This window comes from Aplidium turbinatum, chromosome 17 (genome assembly GCF_918807975.1).
Source record: "Aplidium turbinatum chromosome 17, kaAplTurb1.1, whole genome shotgun sequence".
NCBI classification, from domain to species: domain Eukaryota; kingdom Metazoa; phylum Chordata; class Ascidiacea; order Aplousobranchia; family Polyclinidae; genus Aplidium; species Aplidium turbinatum.
The window spans coordinates 20187889-20204258 of NC_137488.1; the positions used below are offsets into that span (position 1 = coordinate 20187889).

The 16370-nt window shown below is 40.6% G+C and overlaps 1 protein-coding gene across 1 annotated transcript in view; it reads left to right on the forward strand.

The window, feature by feature from the left end:
* The window catches only part of LOC145786594 (uncharacterized), a 31274-nt gene extending 16264 nt beyond the window's left edge, over positions 1-15010 (forward strand). Inside the window, exons 7-14 of the mRNA XM_082598278.1 lie at positions 65-235; positions 9814-9939; positions 10657-10739; positions 10944-11112; positions 11337-11457; positions 11799-11906; positions 12360-12504; positions 13418-15010. Of these exons, the coding sequence (XP_082454404.1) occupies positions 65-235; positions 9814-9939; positions 10657-10739; positions 10944-11112; positions 11337-11457; positions 11799-11906; positions 12360-12504; positions 13418-13526 (1032 nt within the window). The 3' untranslated portion in view covers positions 13527-15010. The remainder of the gene's footprint in view (positions 1-64; positions 236-9813; positions 9940-10656; positions 10740-10943; positions 11113-11336; positions 11458-11798; positions 11907-12359; positions 12505-13417) is intronic.
* Positions 15011-16370: the final 1360 nt, after the last annotated feature.

Genomic DNA, 16370 nt, shown 5'->3' on the forward strand with positions numbered 1-16370 from the left:
TAAACAATCTTTTGCACCGCAACTAGTTTTTGACTTTTGTTATTTTGATTTCTGTTATCCTCAGGTCGACCTTCCCCCAACGCCCCCCAGTAGCAGCAGTAGCGATGCCGAGGGTTCTTCGAGCCCCGGTTCTGGGAGCAGCAGCGCATCAAACTCCCCCTCCGCCCGGCACCCCCACATACGTGTACAGCCCTCCAGTACCAGGCTCGCGGCGCAACTTCTTAGCTCGTCCCAAGTAAGTTTTATCCTTCATCCGGCTTAAGCAGCGGGGCTTACCCGGTATGCCAACGAAGGCCGATGCCTGATCTATGAAGCATATGCTCATCTTACCATCTGGGTCTCTTTGCTGAACTGTCACACTTTGGTGACAAAGTTAATTTCAACGGCTTATCGACATATTTATGACATAGAATTACCATTTTTAACCCTGTAGCCACCGTACAAAACAGAACGGCTACATGTGCCATGACTTACTAACACAACGTAGCGTAGTGTTGAAGCACACGACATTACATCAACGTCAATAAGCGCTGATTTGCTATCTAAGATGGCAGCTACTTTTTATTTTATCCAACAAAGCCGGAGAGATGGATATATTTTTCCTTGTTGTCGATGTCCATCGTACCTTGACAACCAGCCGAGCTGCAAAAGTTGTTTTTTGTGTCGTGTCAACGCCGTGAAAATAACAACTTTTGTAAAAACGGCGACTTTTTCATTCTGCGTCGTCATCATTTGCGACTAAATAAAGCACCTACGGTAGACCAGATGTGAAAAAAAGAATCGCAACAACTGCTGTCGCGATGTTTCATTCTAAAGCAGCACAACAGTATTGCGGTTGAAGTGACTTCTAAGAAACTTAATTTGGTAACCTGAAGATTAAACTAATTCAATGGTGAAGAGCGCAGACGCTTCTTGCGCGCAAAAGGTGAATTCCAAAACCGCAAACTCATATCCCCATGCAACAAATCAATCGTTTTTCTACATCGTCTGCAGACGTTGAATCAATGTAAAAGTTGTTGATTTGTTGTCTGAGTTGCGCGATAATAGCGTGACGCGTCGATCGCCCGTCGATTAAAGGGCGAACCCTTTATTTGTAAGATGATGCCTTGTTGACAACCCTTATGAATTATGATACTGATCTTTTTTTGTCGCGAGGCCTTGTTATTTTGATCGTCATACCCCTCAGGCTGTCTGGGATCTTGTCAACAACCCAGGCAGCAGAACTGGTCCTTTTCACTTAAATTTAACGTAAATGAACGTGAAGTGGACCAATTTTGCTTGCTGGGAATCCCAGTTGTTGCCTCTTATCGTCGGGATCTGATGGTCATCGCTGCTTTTGTGACCTTGTTTTTGTTTGTGTCCTCACAACATCTGACTGTGACGGATCAATGTACTGTCTGTGTGCTGGTGATGCCGCTATTGCGGCAACTGAAGTGGTCTGGACTCTGGATGTAGCAGCATTTTGCCTCAATTACCAAGAAAGCGCTACACCGAACCTCGGGTCGTTAAATCAATGCAGATGTTGTCATATACCTCCCCAGTCAGCGAAACCCGTCATTTTTGCATTGATTCAACGACTGCAGACGTTGAAGGTGTAGTCCGTAGATGAATCTGCAGTTTCGTTTGATAAACAACAACAAACGTTGGATAAAAGCAATTGTTACCTGTTTTTACGCAACAGATTTCGAGTGAACAATTTACTCACTACGCCACACTTGTGCCCTAAAGTGCACTTCATCAACTTGCGTATGTCATATTGTAGTAAACTCACTCATCATCGTAATTTAATACTTCAATCCTTTCCAAAGTTTCAGCCTCACAGCCAAGTTATTTTCACCACAAAGTTATGTTCATCAATACTGACAAAAAACGGATATTTTCAGCTTTCGTGGGCTTGAAGTTGTTTATAGTTTATAGTTTTGGAAGTTGGAAAGTTTATAGTTTTGTAGTTCTGCATGGGCATGGCACTTACTTTTTACATCCAGTATTTACTGTGTAAAACAATAAACGCTTTACCAAAGCTGTAGTTGTTAACAAACAAATATCCAGATCTGTTCTCGTTTAAAATACCGCTACAATTCTCGCTTTAGCAATAACATGACATCAAAACTGTGAAATTGAGAGATTTGTAGGCGACGAAAACACGGCGTCTTGTTGCTTATGAATATCTTCACCGGCCAGGAGTGCGTGGTTGCCGGTGCATTGTTTGATTTGAAATCCCGTTTCCCGCCTTTGTCTCAACTGACGGATGTGCGATGGCAACCTATGGTTGCCTGATGCAGAGCTAGGTTAGTGTTGATTTCGGTGTTGGTTTGTTTTTGATTCTTGGATTTGTTTTACCTCCGCGGCCACCTGTTTCGCTGTCTTTCTCGGCAGTCGAGTGTAGCAAGAATTAACAGCGATAGACACGTGTTGCGCCCATGAGGCTGGGCTCATCAGTATCGCATCACTAATTCAAGCCACATAGTTCTCAACCGCTGTTTTTGCCAGTCAATTGAACCCTTACCTTTTGTGAAAAGAAAACAACTACACTATCTGTTGCCAAGGATATGCACAGTTGATAAGGAGCGACCATACATTGAGCATGTAGATTATAGAGGAGCATGGACAATTGGGCATGTAGATTATAGGCAGTAAACCACGCGTTTAAAATTAACGCCGCCTTTTTATGACGCAATAAAGTAGCTGTACTTTTATATTATGTTTTCAAGTCAGTTACGATTAAAAGAGCGATTGAAACAAAGCTGTAGATAAAAGTCCAGATAGCTTGAGGGCATTGATCCAACCATCCAATTATCTGGCCGTCTAAACCGGCTTAACGATATCAATATACTATATCTAGTATATCACATCATTCGACCCGGATCCGGATCCTTTTATGTCATGACGGGAAATCGTGTTGTGGTTTTGGGTTTTCTCCGTTAAAACTAAGATCTAAAAGGAAACTTGTTCTAGAACGTCAGCTGCTCTTTAAGAACAAAAAGTTTTTCACAAGCAACAGAGCGACGTTTTCACGTAATTTTCACATCCGTCGTTTTTGATGTTAGGCTCAAATAGGGTATTTTGATGAATTGTATTTGTTGATCCTCTTTAAGCCACAGAGACTGCGAGACAGTTAACATCGTATGGTGTTCATATGTTTACTGTACTTACCTCTGACTGACTTATTTACACATCGGTTCAATGCCACTGGGCGTGGAATGGTCTCAGGGTAAGTGAACTGGAACTGCTGAATCGGAATAACTGCAATTATGAGAATTCAGTCCAATACCAGACAGCAAATCAACCGTTTTTTTACATGGATTCAACGTCTGCTGAATTGGAATAGCTGCAAATTATGAGAACTGAGTCCAATAGCTTCTTTGTATTGCTTCCCTCAGCACTTGTTGATTTTGTTTAGTTTGAAGTTGAAATGCACTTTGAAACGAGCGCCTTGTACAACACAATTGCGGATACCTGTTTTGTGGCGACCTGGTGTGAACCTCGGTTCGTTGAGGTCGGAAACGTCCGCAGTCTCAAAATGATTTCTTCTAAAGTGATGAATTTTCTCAAAATTTGAAAAGTCTTAGTCGGCTGAATCTGTCTTTTTCACATTTTTTTAACGTCTGCAGTCGTCGAATCGATATATTGCTAGCAGGCTTGTCTTGGTGTAGTTTGCATTGAAATATTCAGATGTTAACCAGATGTAGTTTCAACGTCGCTAAACTAGCCACGACACAACAAGGAAATCCATGCATGGCTTGATTGCATGATTGTCGAGATATACATTTGCTATTTTTATCCAACAACAACAAACCTCAAATGTAATCGACATGAAAGTTACTTTCCGGTGTTTTCCGCAGTGAAGTGATCTGTGACAAATGTCAAAGCATTTTGTGGATCAACTTATTTGAAAAAAAAACACAGTGCAGTGAGTGCACGAAAGATTGAACCCAAAATTATTGCAAAATGTCTACGTCAACTGTCCTCAGTCTCTATTTTAAGATGTTACTGCAGGATTTTCACCAAATCAGATTTGTTATATTCAAATCAATGAGGCTTCATTATAAGTCTCATTTCCAATCACCAACCACATAAAGTGTTGAATATCCATCATGATGATTATCTTCATCATTTTATCCGGATATGTTCATATCAGGAAAGTTTTTAAGTTGACATAAGAAAAAGAAGGCAAGTCTTTGTGTTCACCTTCAAGGAAGACGTCATCTGATGTCCTGCCAAGAACGCATGAGGTGCCGATTCGGCGTCCTTCTAACCGCACTAGGCCGTCACTTGACTTCGCAGTCCGCAGTCGCAGTAGCAATGAGCCGAGGAAACAAACTAATGCCGACCATGTGAAATTATTTTATTGTTTTGGTTTCAACGTGGTTTATATTGGCCCTGGGATTTATACAGTATCGTCATCATAGATGCTTCTGATATTTTTGCTGTAGTAACCGCTTGAATAAAAGTAAAAAGCACGCTCAAGCGCTATGAATTGGACTGTCTGTTCGCCAGGTTGCGGGTTTGGTACCACCCTGTCACAGAGGTAGCGCTGATGGTGCACATGCCGCTAACATACTCTCATCTAAATAGAAAACAAGTTTTAGAGGATTTTCATCAAGTAATTGTAAAATCGTTTGGTTCTGGTGCACAGCAAGCATGTCTTGCGTTGGGCAAGCAATCTCCGCAAATGTGGATCGGGTTGCTTTCGGTTGTTTTTCTTGATACAAATACTCAACCTCAAGGCAACAATCTTTAAGCTTTGGATGGTTGGAAATTTTGATAATATTTTTGCACTCAAACTTTCAAAAATTGCTGGTTTGACATTTCATTCTAAATATATCTGCAGTCATCGTCACCCGCGGCTCTTTATGACGCAGCATAGCCTTAAGCCATGAAGTAAATCCACGTGGTCTGGATGCAACCGCCTCTGATAGAACACGCAAGAACTTGACTGAAGCGACTCTATAAAGTAAACGACTTGTCCCTTTGCTGAAGTTTCCATCTCTAGGCGTGAACACTGAGGATTCACCTTCATATCAATCGAAAGAAAATGATGTTTTCTTGTGGCAAGCAGCTCTTGAATGAAACCAATATAGAATTGCTAGACGTACACAATATGTCATTTTGCGTAAATGTCTAACAAAAGTTACTTCTAATTTTACCCATTTCAAAGAGCCACTAGCCATCGCACGAAATGTTGTTGGAATCAGATATCTTTCCATGAACGTAGTTGCAACGTTACATGACATTGTTATCAAACAACTTAATGGTAATACCAACTTCATATTCAATTTAATACCAACTACCAACGTTTACAGAAGTTGAATCAGTGCAAAAATTACGAATTTTTCTGTCTGTGATGTTTTCAATCAACCCAGTCCGATCAACGGTTTATTGAGATCTCCCACCCATGTGTTAGATTCCACAGTTGGTCACAAACCGATCCAACATAGTGAAGTGTGCATTGGTTATTTGTTCATCAACGTCATTTTCATCGTTTGTGAGGAAAGTCCAATTTAGTGTGTTAATTGCAAGCTGAGTTCGTCGCTGCCTGATCAGGTTCAACTGTCTCCCCAAACAGCAAGTCGGTCGTGTTTTACATTGATTTGCTGTCTGGGTCAGCATCTCATCATTATCATACGTTCAGTCGTTTACAACTCTTGGTCACTCCATATGTCATCTTTCTCCACATCTCTCGATCCCACGCAGCCTCCTTCAATTCATGCACTCCCAAAGCATCTACAGACGTTGAATCAATGTAAAAAGACCAGATTTTTCTAACCCGAGAGAGTCTGCAAGAATTGCTAGCACACCACCGACCGCATCAGGCTTGCCAGTAACAACATTGATGGCATGTTGAATCGTTTCTAACAACTGCTTAGCTTGATGGGCATCTTTCTGAAGGATTATATTGCGGAGGTCCATCTATTTCGCGACACCAAATACCATGCACAAGGTGAGCCATCACATCAGCTTGATTTCCAAGCCAAGTGTGCTGCTGCGGTTGTTATGGACCAACCCAGCCGGCAAATCAGTCCTTTTTACATCAATGTAAAAAAAGGATTGATTTGCTGCCTGAAAACTACTTTGCCTTCTCCCTTCAAGGTTGAGTTACTGTGTCATGCCCTCCTCAATTACATCAACTCAGCGTAACAAAAGCCAACGCTTTTACAATGTTTCACTTATCGAAATGTAGGTTTGAAAAATGCCAACTTCTTCCAGATGAAGATCGTTTGAGTTTAAATGCCATTAAACTAGTATTTACACCCGGATGTTGCAGCTAGGCTGGTCTAGACTGGTCGATATTTGTTAAGAAATCGACGCCACAGATTCATCAACACAAATATAGTGCAAAGGTGGCAGAGAACGCCGATTGTTTGCTCCTTGAAACTGAGTTCAGCTGCACTGCTTGGTGGCAGATTCTTCGGTTGCCAAATCCGAACCAGGCAATTCTGTTTGCTTTTTATATTTTATGATCAGTGATGCATTGGAGTAACACTGTGTCGTGTTATTTACTTTGTCTTAATCGATGCGGTTGCTTCTATTATTGCCTCACTGCGTCTGTTTAAGTAAACAGCTTTGTCTGAGGCGAAGAAACTTCTTTGTTTTTTTGATAGAAAGCGTTTCACCTGAAACTGAAATTTTTATGTTTGAAATTATAAAAAGTGGTTGTGGCAACGGCCAATTACGTAAAAACGGCGACGCTTGCACCGTTTAGTTTGTTTGCCGTTGCCACCCTTGCTCAAACACCGTGTTAGAAGGATGATAACAAACGGTCATATTCGGTGGTCGATTCAACGTCAGATTACGTCGCACAGACTCTCCCACTCATGGTTTGCATTGCAGTTGACACTGTTGAGGATGCTTGACTCACAATTGACTCACTCGCTCCCCGGCATCGCCCTGGCCGCCTTCTAACAAACAATTTTCCTTTTGAAGAAAAACAAACAAGAAATTCAAATTAAACTTTGCGTTCGTAACTTTGTTGACAGGATCATGCTACTAACTCCATGGCAGTGTCAATTTTGAAGACAAACAAATTCTATTTAAAAAGCTGAAGATATTATCACTACACAAATCCGATGCTCCATATATAATGAGAGTTTAATCTGTTGTGCAAGTGCCAACAGTTCGTCATCAACGCATATGAAGTGTGCTATGGAAGTAGAGGTAACGATAAACAAAAAATTTAAATTATTTTCCACTTCATTCGCTCTGAAAACGAAAATTTTCTTGGTTTTCTTGGTTTACAAACGTCAGAAAAGCACAAAGCATTTGAATAATTGCTCTTTTGCTTTTCGTGTCATCCCATCAATAACGTTGCTCGGCTTCGTATGCCTATGGTCCAATCATTGTCCTCATAGAAAGTTGTTCATTGCAAGCCCAACAATCACGTGCAGTCGTGCAGCTTTTAACAGTTCACTTTATTATGTCACAAACGTGTACAGCTGAGTAACACAGCTATTTTATTTATGAAGTCCAACAAATATACAAAGAAGCTGACCCAGCAAGTAGTTTTAAGGAGGGGGGGGGGCGATATCACGCGCAATCTTATAAATCAACGCAAAGTGGCGCCTGACGGTAGCGCCGGTGTAACGGTCCAGGAGTTACTGCGGTCCAAAAGTTACCGCGATGCTGCAGCGTGGCAGTCTAGAAATGACGTCAGACCACAAATGACCAAAGCTGCCCGGCGCATCCGAAAGCAATACAAAAACAAAAACTTTGCAACTAAGTTTAATTGAGTAGTTGCTCTCAAACTACTGGACACCTTTTCATTTAAGATTAATCAATGCTTAAAATTGTCAATGTAACTTTTTGAGCAGTAAGAATTTCAATAATTTTTATAAAAAAAAATAATTAATTATATTTGGCAACCCTGGTAACTCTTGGACTGCGGTCACTCCTGGACCGTTACACCGGCACGAAATCTCACCGAACACATCAAATTTTCACATCAGTTTTTTCTGTAAATATTTTAGCTCTGCTTGCTGAATGGAACACTTTTAATTGCAACTTCTGCACCTTGTCACTGGAACACATATGTACAGTATATACGTGGTCGTATATCGTTCAGTGGCGTCATGCCTTCGTTTGTTCAGTCGAGACTTGCATAATCTTCAAATATTTGTAAAGGATGTTTATGTTGTTGTCATCCCTCGTTGAGCTTAAATTTACACTTACACCTGATACATTGTAATCATTGTGTGGGACACGGCGTCGATTGTGGTACAATAAAGTGTATTGTGTTTGCATGTAGTCAATCTAAGCGTTAATAAATGCATTGTACAAACATAGCATGGCACCTAGCCGTTTGCTTTGTTAATGCCGGGCGCCGTTTGTAAGCTGGCTACACAAGGCGCGAACTCCGCACAGGTTGCGCTCGTCTATCAACCGATTTATGCAATTGATGTTGAATCGCGTGGTGAATGCCAAGTTTCCGCAAGTTTACATTAATGCACCTTCGAATCACTTTATTGACAAAGCCGGTCGCTTGCAGCTCAGTACTTTGGACCTGCTGCATCATCTCGTTAACCCTCGTTGTTGAGAAAGCACCTCCACCTCACCTTTAAATCTTCCTGCACATCATCACCATCCATTCCTGCAGGGAGCTCTTTAGTTAATTTGAAACCCTGCATCTTTTGTGAGCGAGCAACATCATTATTTCACAATTAGTGAAAGAGTCTTTCCTTTCGTTTGCAATCTTTGACATGGTTGATTGTGACATAATCAACTTGCAAATTGTGACGATGGTTGAAAGTAGGACGACGACTGATTGCACTTCCAGGTGATAAGATTTGCGTTTCTTTCTTTGTTCAAAACTGTGATCGCCAAAATTTACACTAAAACGGTCAATCGACTAAATTAATAAACGGCTTCACCTAAAATGTAAATCCTTTCGAGTTGATCTTAATTATGTGGTAGATACGAATTAATTGAAGGGCGTGATCATATGAAAGGCTGAAATAATAACAGAGTTGAGAATTTAAACCGCTGAACGCAATAATTTGCCTTGTGAAAGTTGCCAATAATTAAGATCAATTGTTGTAGAACTACTCAAGTCACATTTTGTGGAAATTAAGTTATCACCAAAAATATGTTGTATAATATTCAATATCTGTCGGCTTTATTTTGCGATAACACACGCTGGTGTCTGCATAGAAATAAAATATTTAATTACTTTATTTCAAAAGTCGTATTTTAGACCTGCAAGTTGTTCTACAACTTAGGTCTTAAATTTGTGTCGTGGTGGTTTCCTGGACTCCTGTGATGCATTTTTTGGGAGTATGACTTTTATGGTTTCAGCGCTTCACACATCAGTGTTGCCGGATTCTCACTGGGTTTCCCACCGGAAACATCAGTAATTTCACCAAACTCCACAAAATTACACCATCTTTTGAAATATGGTAGCGCACTTGGCAACACTAACAATAACATTGATTTTCTATTTCACAACACTTACATATCCTAGTTTGAATAAGCAGAATATGTAAATATTGCTATATGTTTATCTTTGCACTTGCAGAATGCTATTTCGTATGACCACCCCTCGTTAGACGCATACACATTTTATTACTTTCTCATTTTCTGTACATTGTAGCCTACAAGGTCTGCTGTAACTAACTAATATTGACCATACCATACCACCCTTGCCTCCTATGCGTTGGTAGATAGTTGTACGATTTAATATGTACATGAGAAAACTATACAAACGAAATTTGTGGCAAAAAGTAGGCAAAAAATTTAATGCTCTTAGACATCTAACAGTGTTCACCCATGGGTTGGAATGCGTCAATTCTCATCGTTTATCTTGTCGCCTTCATGTTTCAGCGCTTCACACAAACCCATGGACCTCTAATACTCACAGAGGAAGAAAAAAGAACATTGGTAGCTGAAGGCTACTCCATACCTAGCAAACTGCCGCTTAGCAAGAGTGAGGAGAAATCTTTAAAAAAGGTGAGATTCAATATTATGGTGGAATACTTTCCAAGGACAATAAGTTTTGCGTTCATCTTGTGAATATTCATACACAACTGGTTCAGTTATGACAGCACAGTCCCATCTGTTATGTTTTTGTGGTTTTAGGAAACAATATAATATGGAATGAGACTGTTTACTGGGCACCAACTAATAACATTTGTTTTCCAGGAGACCATTGACTGGGCTGCCTTTATTAGATGTTGAACTTTATAAGCACTTTCATTTCCTACATTTCGTCAGTCAACGCGACTAACTTTACTTAAAAGTTGAAACTGGTCAACCCTACTTGTTTATCAGTAAAATCCAAAGAGTTTCAGTTCTTCTCGTTGCGTATTCGCCTTCAAAGTCACAGATTTGATGTTCAGCGGGCACCTGTTGGTTGCTAAGCAACGCTATAGTTTCCACTACCCATTGTTCATTGATAGTTATGCAATCAATAAAGTCATTGACGAGACGCGTGCTTGGGCAGCTTTGCGTCGTATCCGGTTGGTGATGGGGCTTGCTATGTAGGGAGCTCTATCTCAAGATTGGTCTGAGAAGTGAAGCATTTAACGTTAGGGTGGCATTGTTCAACATGAAGTCAATAAAAAGTTAAAACCTGCTCTATGTTACGCTTGGAGGGTAAGTTGCTAATTATTTTTCAATGCATCGTCAACATAGCGCGAGCAATATTCATCACTTGTGTTATTGAAGGTTCGTCGAAAGATCAAGAACAAACTCTCCGCCCAGGAAAGCCGAAGAAAGAAAAAGGAATATGTGGAAACACTGGAAAAAAGGTGATTTGTGTGACTTTGTGGTTGGTTTTTGGGCTGCTTATGTTTATTTAAAGTTAGTTTCAAATAAGTTAAAGTTCTGCGTTCTAGACGCAATGTCACACGCAGTGTTGTCTTTTTACAATTATGACGTAGAATCATACGTATTTTGACGTCACCTGGTATGGAACAACGTATTCATTCTTGACAAAAATCATTGATTTGCAGAATGGACGATTTTAACAAAGAAAATCTTGATCTGAAGCGCAAAGTTGATTCCCTGGAAAATAGCAACCGGTCTCTGCTCAGCCAGTTGAGGTCGCTGCAGACACTGGTGGCCGGAAAGATCCCGAAGGCCTCACGTACTGTGACGACACAAACCAGCAGCTGTTTGATGGTGCGTGCATCCATGTGATGGATCAGATTTGTGAATTGTTTATTAATTTGTCGTGGGCTCATTTACGGAAACAAAAGCCTAGAAAACACTTTGCGCCGAAACCGACATAAATCTTTGGTATCTGTTTTTTGAAAAATTGTTGAGAGTTTGTGTCTTTCTGTGGCCCGTTTGGCTTGCTAAATGACGTATTTAGAATTTTACAAGTGACACATTTTACCTTTCAGATGCTGGTGTTGTGTTTTGCTGTCTTCTTGGGGGGCTGGTACCCCCGGCTCTCCCCATACGGCGGGTCATCGTCTATGACGTTACTTGGCGATCATGCAGCTGAAGAGTTCTTAAACAATGGTGAGTTCGCAGATTGGTGAAGTGGATCTGCATGTAGTGTACTCTGCTGTGATGTACAGACTCGTATGTGTTTGTTACATGTTGTCCAGCGCCGAATGCATCGGCAAAATTAAGACTTCAATCGTCAGAAGACGAATGAGGATGAAAAGTGCGAAGTTCAAAATAGGAAATTGAAGTTAAATTTCGAGGAATCTTTTGAAACGTGACCCCAATCGTCACTGCATCAAATGCTGAAACTAGATCCATTCTTCAAACGTGAACCATGGAACCCATTGACGCGGTTATCTGGGTATGATGTCACAATGTCAACGCTTGCTAATTGATAGTTACGTGATTGGCAGGACCTTCGCGAGTTCTTTTCTCGTTCAAGGAGGGCGACAGTTGCCATGGGAATAAGTATTGCCATGGATACGGCGAGGAATGGAACGATCCTGGAGATGACGTGCGCGGTGAGTGGCTCCATCTAGTGGATACTTCTGTTTTCCTCCGTTTTTTTGTTTTGTTTGCGGCACTTGGAAGCCACCCGGCCACCCTCGGTAACAGGGGCATCACCGGATTAAAACTGGTTTGCTACACGCTAGCCTGCTACTTTCACACCAATCCAAATCACTAAAAAGTTGGATCTTGTGCATTCAGCTAAAATAATTGTTCTGGTATCCGCCTACTCGTTCATAAAGCCCAATTCATTTCTGTCTGTTGCATGGTTGCATCCATGGCTTCTAGCAGTTGTTTTTGTGTTGGTGACTAATTGTATTGCTGGTTTTGCCAGGAAATTGTTTTTCTATGTTTTATCTTGTTAACGTTTAAAAGCAGAAAATCTAACCAATCCATTTGTTGCCCTTCTATCGCCACATGGCTACTGTTTGGTCATTCATGATGTCAACGCTTTTGTCGCTTCACAGACATGGAAGTGACTAGTGAGGGTGGCAGCGATACATATGACGAGCCAGCAGGCGGGGGATTCACCATGAACGATACCGGTGACGAAGGCAGCAAGATCATCGCCAACACCATGGAACCGAGAAACGCTGCTGACGTCATAGCTAGGTAGTGTGGTCATAGAGTGTTTTAATGATATTTGCCAAGCGGAATCGTAGAGTGCAGTTGCAGGTTTTTCTTCTTTTAGATCTATGGATCACTCCAAAAACTGGCCATACACGTGGTAAAGCTTGCAAGTTCCTGCCATCGTTCAGTATAGTGTTGGTATATCACCCATTGTGGCTGGCACTGTTTTGTGGGATTGTCAGGTTAATAAGGCGCTCTATTTTCAATAATGCGGACCTGGCTCGACACACGATCTAAGCTGGCTGCTGATACACCGCTCACCTCCACCCAGGGTATAATAAATTAGGCGGACGTAGTTGCTGAAGGAAAGGAAGTGGCCATCCCTGGTACTTAAGGTTTAGTGTGATGAGTATCTTCCCTTCTCATTCCCTGATGTTTTGTACCTGAGTATTGAGTATGGAACCTTTACCATATTAGATTCCATGACTTGTGTTTAATTTTTAAATGCTCTTGATGACCCGAAACTGTTGTTTTCATTGGGATGATTAAGGATAGATCTCCTAATCCACGCTCAAACAGCAACCCGTTGCATTGGTGCTGTGGCTTCTCACGTTTTTGCTTCACACAAAGTGACTCGATTCGCAACTTAGAAAGCATTTGAAGACCTGAGTTGAAGAACTACTTAAGTCCAAAATACAACTTTTGAGATAAAGCAATTTAACGTTGTTTAATCTTTGATTTCTATGCAAACACCAGCGTTATAGCGAAGTGAAGCCGTTTTCTAAATCAAATTTTGCACGGGGACAGGCATTGGTCAATTTATACAGCATATTTTTGGGGGTAACTCAATTTCAACAAAATGTGACTGAAGTAGTTCTACAACTCAGGTCTTTAATTTATTGATCATTTGCACTGAAGTCCTCAGCTTTTGCAATAATCGAACGTTGTGTTTCAGCCGCAAGGTGGTGATAAAAAACTCAAGGATGAAAGTTGTCGTTGATGGAGAAAGCCCACATGACGTCACTAAGAAAATCGCCGCCTCCGCTCAGTTGATCACAGAGTAACCCCAGCTCAACTTGTAGTTATGCCTTGGCTGGGATTTAAACCCTTGTCTTCTGAACATGCTTACTGGACATTTGGATTGACGAATTGGACTTTAAAAAATGTTTAAATTGATACAGAAAGACTTTTTTTATTTCCTTGTGTATTTTCATGCTCGCTGTTTTATATTTGCTTTCAAAATTTAGTGCTGCAAACTTTTTACTTCAAGTTTCTTCGTCTGAACTGGAGGTTCTTGAAGCTGACGAGTTTGAGGTAGCATTGCCACTAACCCTTTTGCCTGTATCCTTCTTTTATTACGCCGTCGATAGGGGCGATACCTTCAAAATACCAACATGAATTGTGCTTAAAAGCAAGCACATTGTTCACCAGCATTCGAAATTAGAGAATTCATTTCAGTGCATAGGTTCCTTACAACTCAATGCAATAACCGCTCCATGTATTGACAGAAATTGTATTGTGTGGATGATCACGGCCGCTATCTGGTGGAAGTGCTCCACTGAGAATCTATTTACGAGATGGCGCTTTCACTATCAAGCAATGTCCAAATAATGTACATCTGTCAGCTGCACTGCATGTACAATTGTACACTGTACAGTACATACGTGTATACGAGAAAGATACATGCATATGCGTTACTATCTAAATTGTGCCTTTTTTACTTTTTATCATTAGAAAACTTAATGTTCAATGTTCCGACATAGGTATATAATATTATAACGAGATATAATATATTAACTAAATTAGACATACAATTATATTATGTAGCTTTACAGGAATACAACCTACTTTATTTCTACGTTGTATGTATATACTTAAAAAAAAAGTAATTTCTATCCTGTCAGAAGTCTCTGGGAATAAGTGCAACTGATATTTTGTAGATAATTGTGCAATTAGTTTGTAAATAATCACATTCCTACATGAGGGGAAACACCGTCCTGCCATCAATTTTCCTGTTTTTCTGATCGAGACACCCAACAATGGAAGTGCATGAAACAATTGAGCATCATGACGTCACATGCATGCAGAGCGACCAGCTTTGCTTCGTCATAGATCGTTGTAATTACTATCGAAGGTCTTTGTTGTGTATTGTTGAATCATAATACATCATCGGTATCCGTCTTGTTGGTAATTTGTGTAGTTGTAAAATATGTGGAAAGTTGCTTTTCGCCTTCATCTGATGTTAGATTTGTGTAAAAATGACTTTTCACATCAACCATGCCATAAAATCAAGTAGTCATGCATATCACGGTCGTATCTATGTTTGTAAGCTGACATTTCGTTTTTCATGTAATCACGAAAGTTTACGGTCGATTTGACGTAAAACAAACGTGAATTGTCATTTCTATTGTGCGGTGCGTCGGTGATGGTTGTGACGTCATATACGCGCAAATATATTGTGTGTAGATACTTAGTATGCCACCTAGTGACTGCTTGCGTTGAAAAAGATTGCCCAGCAGGGAGCGCTAATAAATAACTAATGCATTTGCAACTACGTGATCTGTCATACTGAAGCTTACCTGTGGCTTCAACTCTTCGCTTTACATTTAACTCCATTGAGTTGGCATTTTTGTCACTACCACTAGTTTCTGTTTTTTTTTTCACAAAACGAGGAAATCTTAAAGTAGGCTGGCTGCTAGATCGTACGCATGTTTTCAAGGGCGCCACCGCGTGTATCTGGTGCCGTATAGTGGGTTGACCCAGTGAGGTCGCCTCGGATCACCGGTAGAGGTCTGCTTCAGCAACACAACGAGTTCTTTACAATTTGTAGAGTTTATCAACCTCACATTGTACTCACACGAACCAACCCACTCAGTCGATCAAGGGTGTCCACTCCAGATGTTGGGATTTTTGTAATAGGATACTAAACTTTTTTAAAAGTCCTTACAATTGAAAAATTTAACTATGAAACTTCCCTATTTTCGTAACGAGCCCTACGAATCCTTGTCTCGAACAGCGGTTGCTTTGGTTATACGATCCAACCCATTCCGACAGACAAGCGCCTTGCGAGTGGCGAAATTTTTATACTAAATTTTCACAAAACTGCTGATTAAAAAATGGCAGTTAAAGATTTTAAAATCCACAAGATTTGTACTTGTGATGCAAAACTCACAGAAAAGCTTCGGGTGCGAATATTTGGATTGCTGCCAGGAGCTTACTAAAATTATATGGATTGGCCCATTGCGGCAAGCAAGTGTCTCCAGCAGTAGACTGGTTGTACTTTGTATGTTTGATGAAAAAAATTAACGTTTTTGAATTAAGCTCAAGGCAAAGCATCAACAAACTCTTGTTGATCTCGCCATGGACGCAACTTATAACTTAATAATTTTTGCATTGGCTTAGAACTGCAACCTGTTTTTTTTTTCAATTAAGTTAGAATATCACCGAAGTACCCGCCAAACCTCATAGCGCGAAGCCGCGAATAAACAGTTATGAACTGCGTGGTGCGTAGCTTATATCGGATAAAGCTTCCAAGGCTTTTTAAGCAAAAACAATGCAAAATGCCTATAGCGAATGAAAGTTGCTGCTTCCCATTTCTCCGTCTCGCAAGAAAGTTCTAATGATGAGGCACACGTGGAATCTGCTTCCTGATAAGGAAATGTGTTTGGCGCAAAATCCAGCGTTTTGTATTTACTGTTTAGTCAAGTCACGTGCAGACGAGTGCAATTAAAGTAGCGTGATCTTTACAAAAAAAAACGACCGAAATCAATGCAGCTTCTCTAACTGCAAAGGTACCTGACACGAGCAACGTAGACGAGGCATACCAGGACTTCTGCGGCTGCTAATATCTTATTCTCAAAGCTCCATTGAGCTTTTCTGTGGTCCTTTCTCGTACAAGTAGAAACATT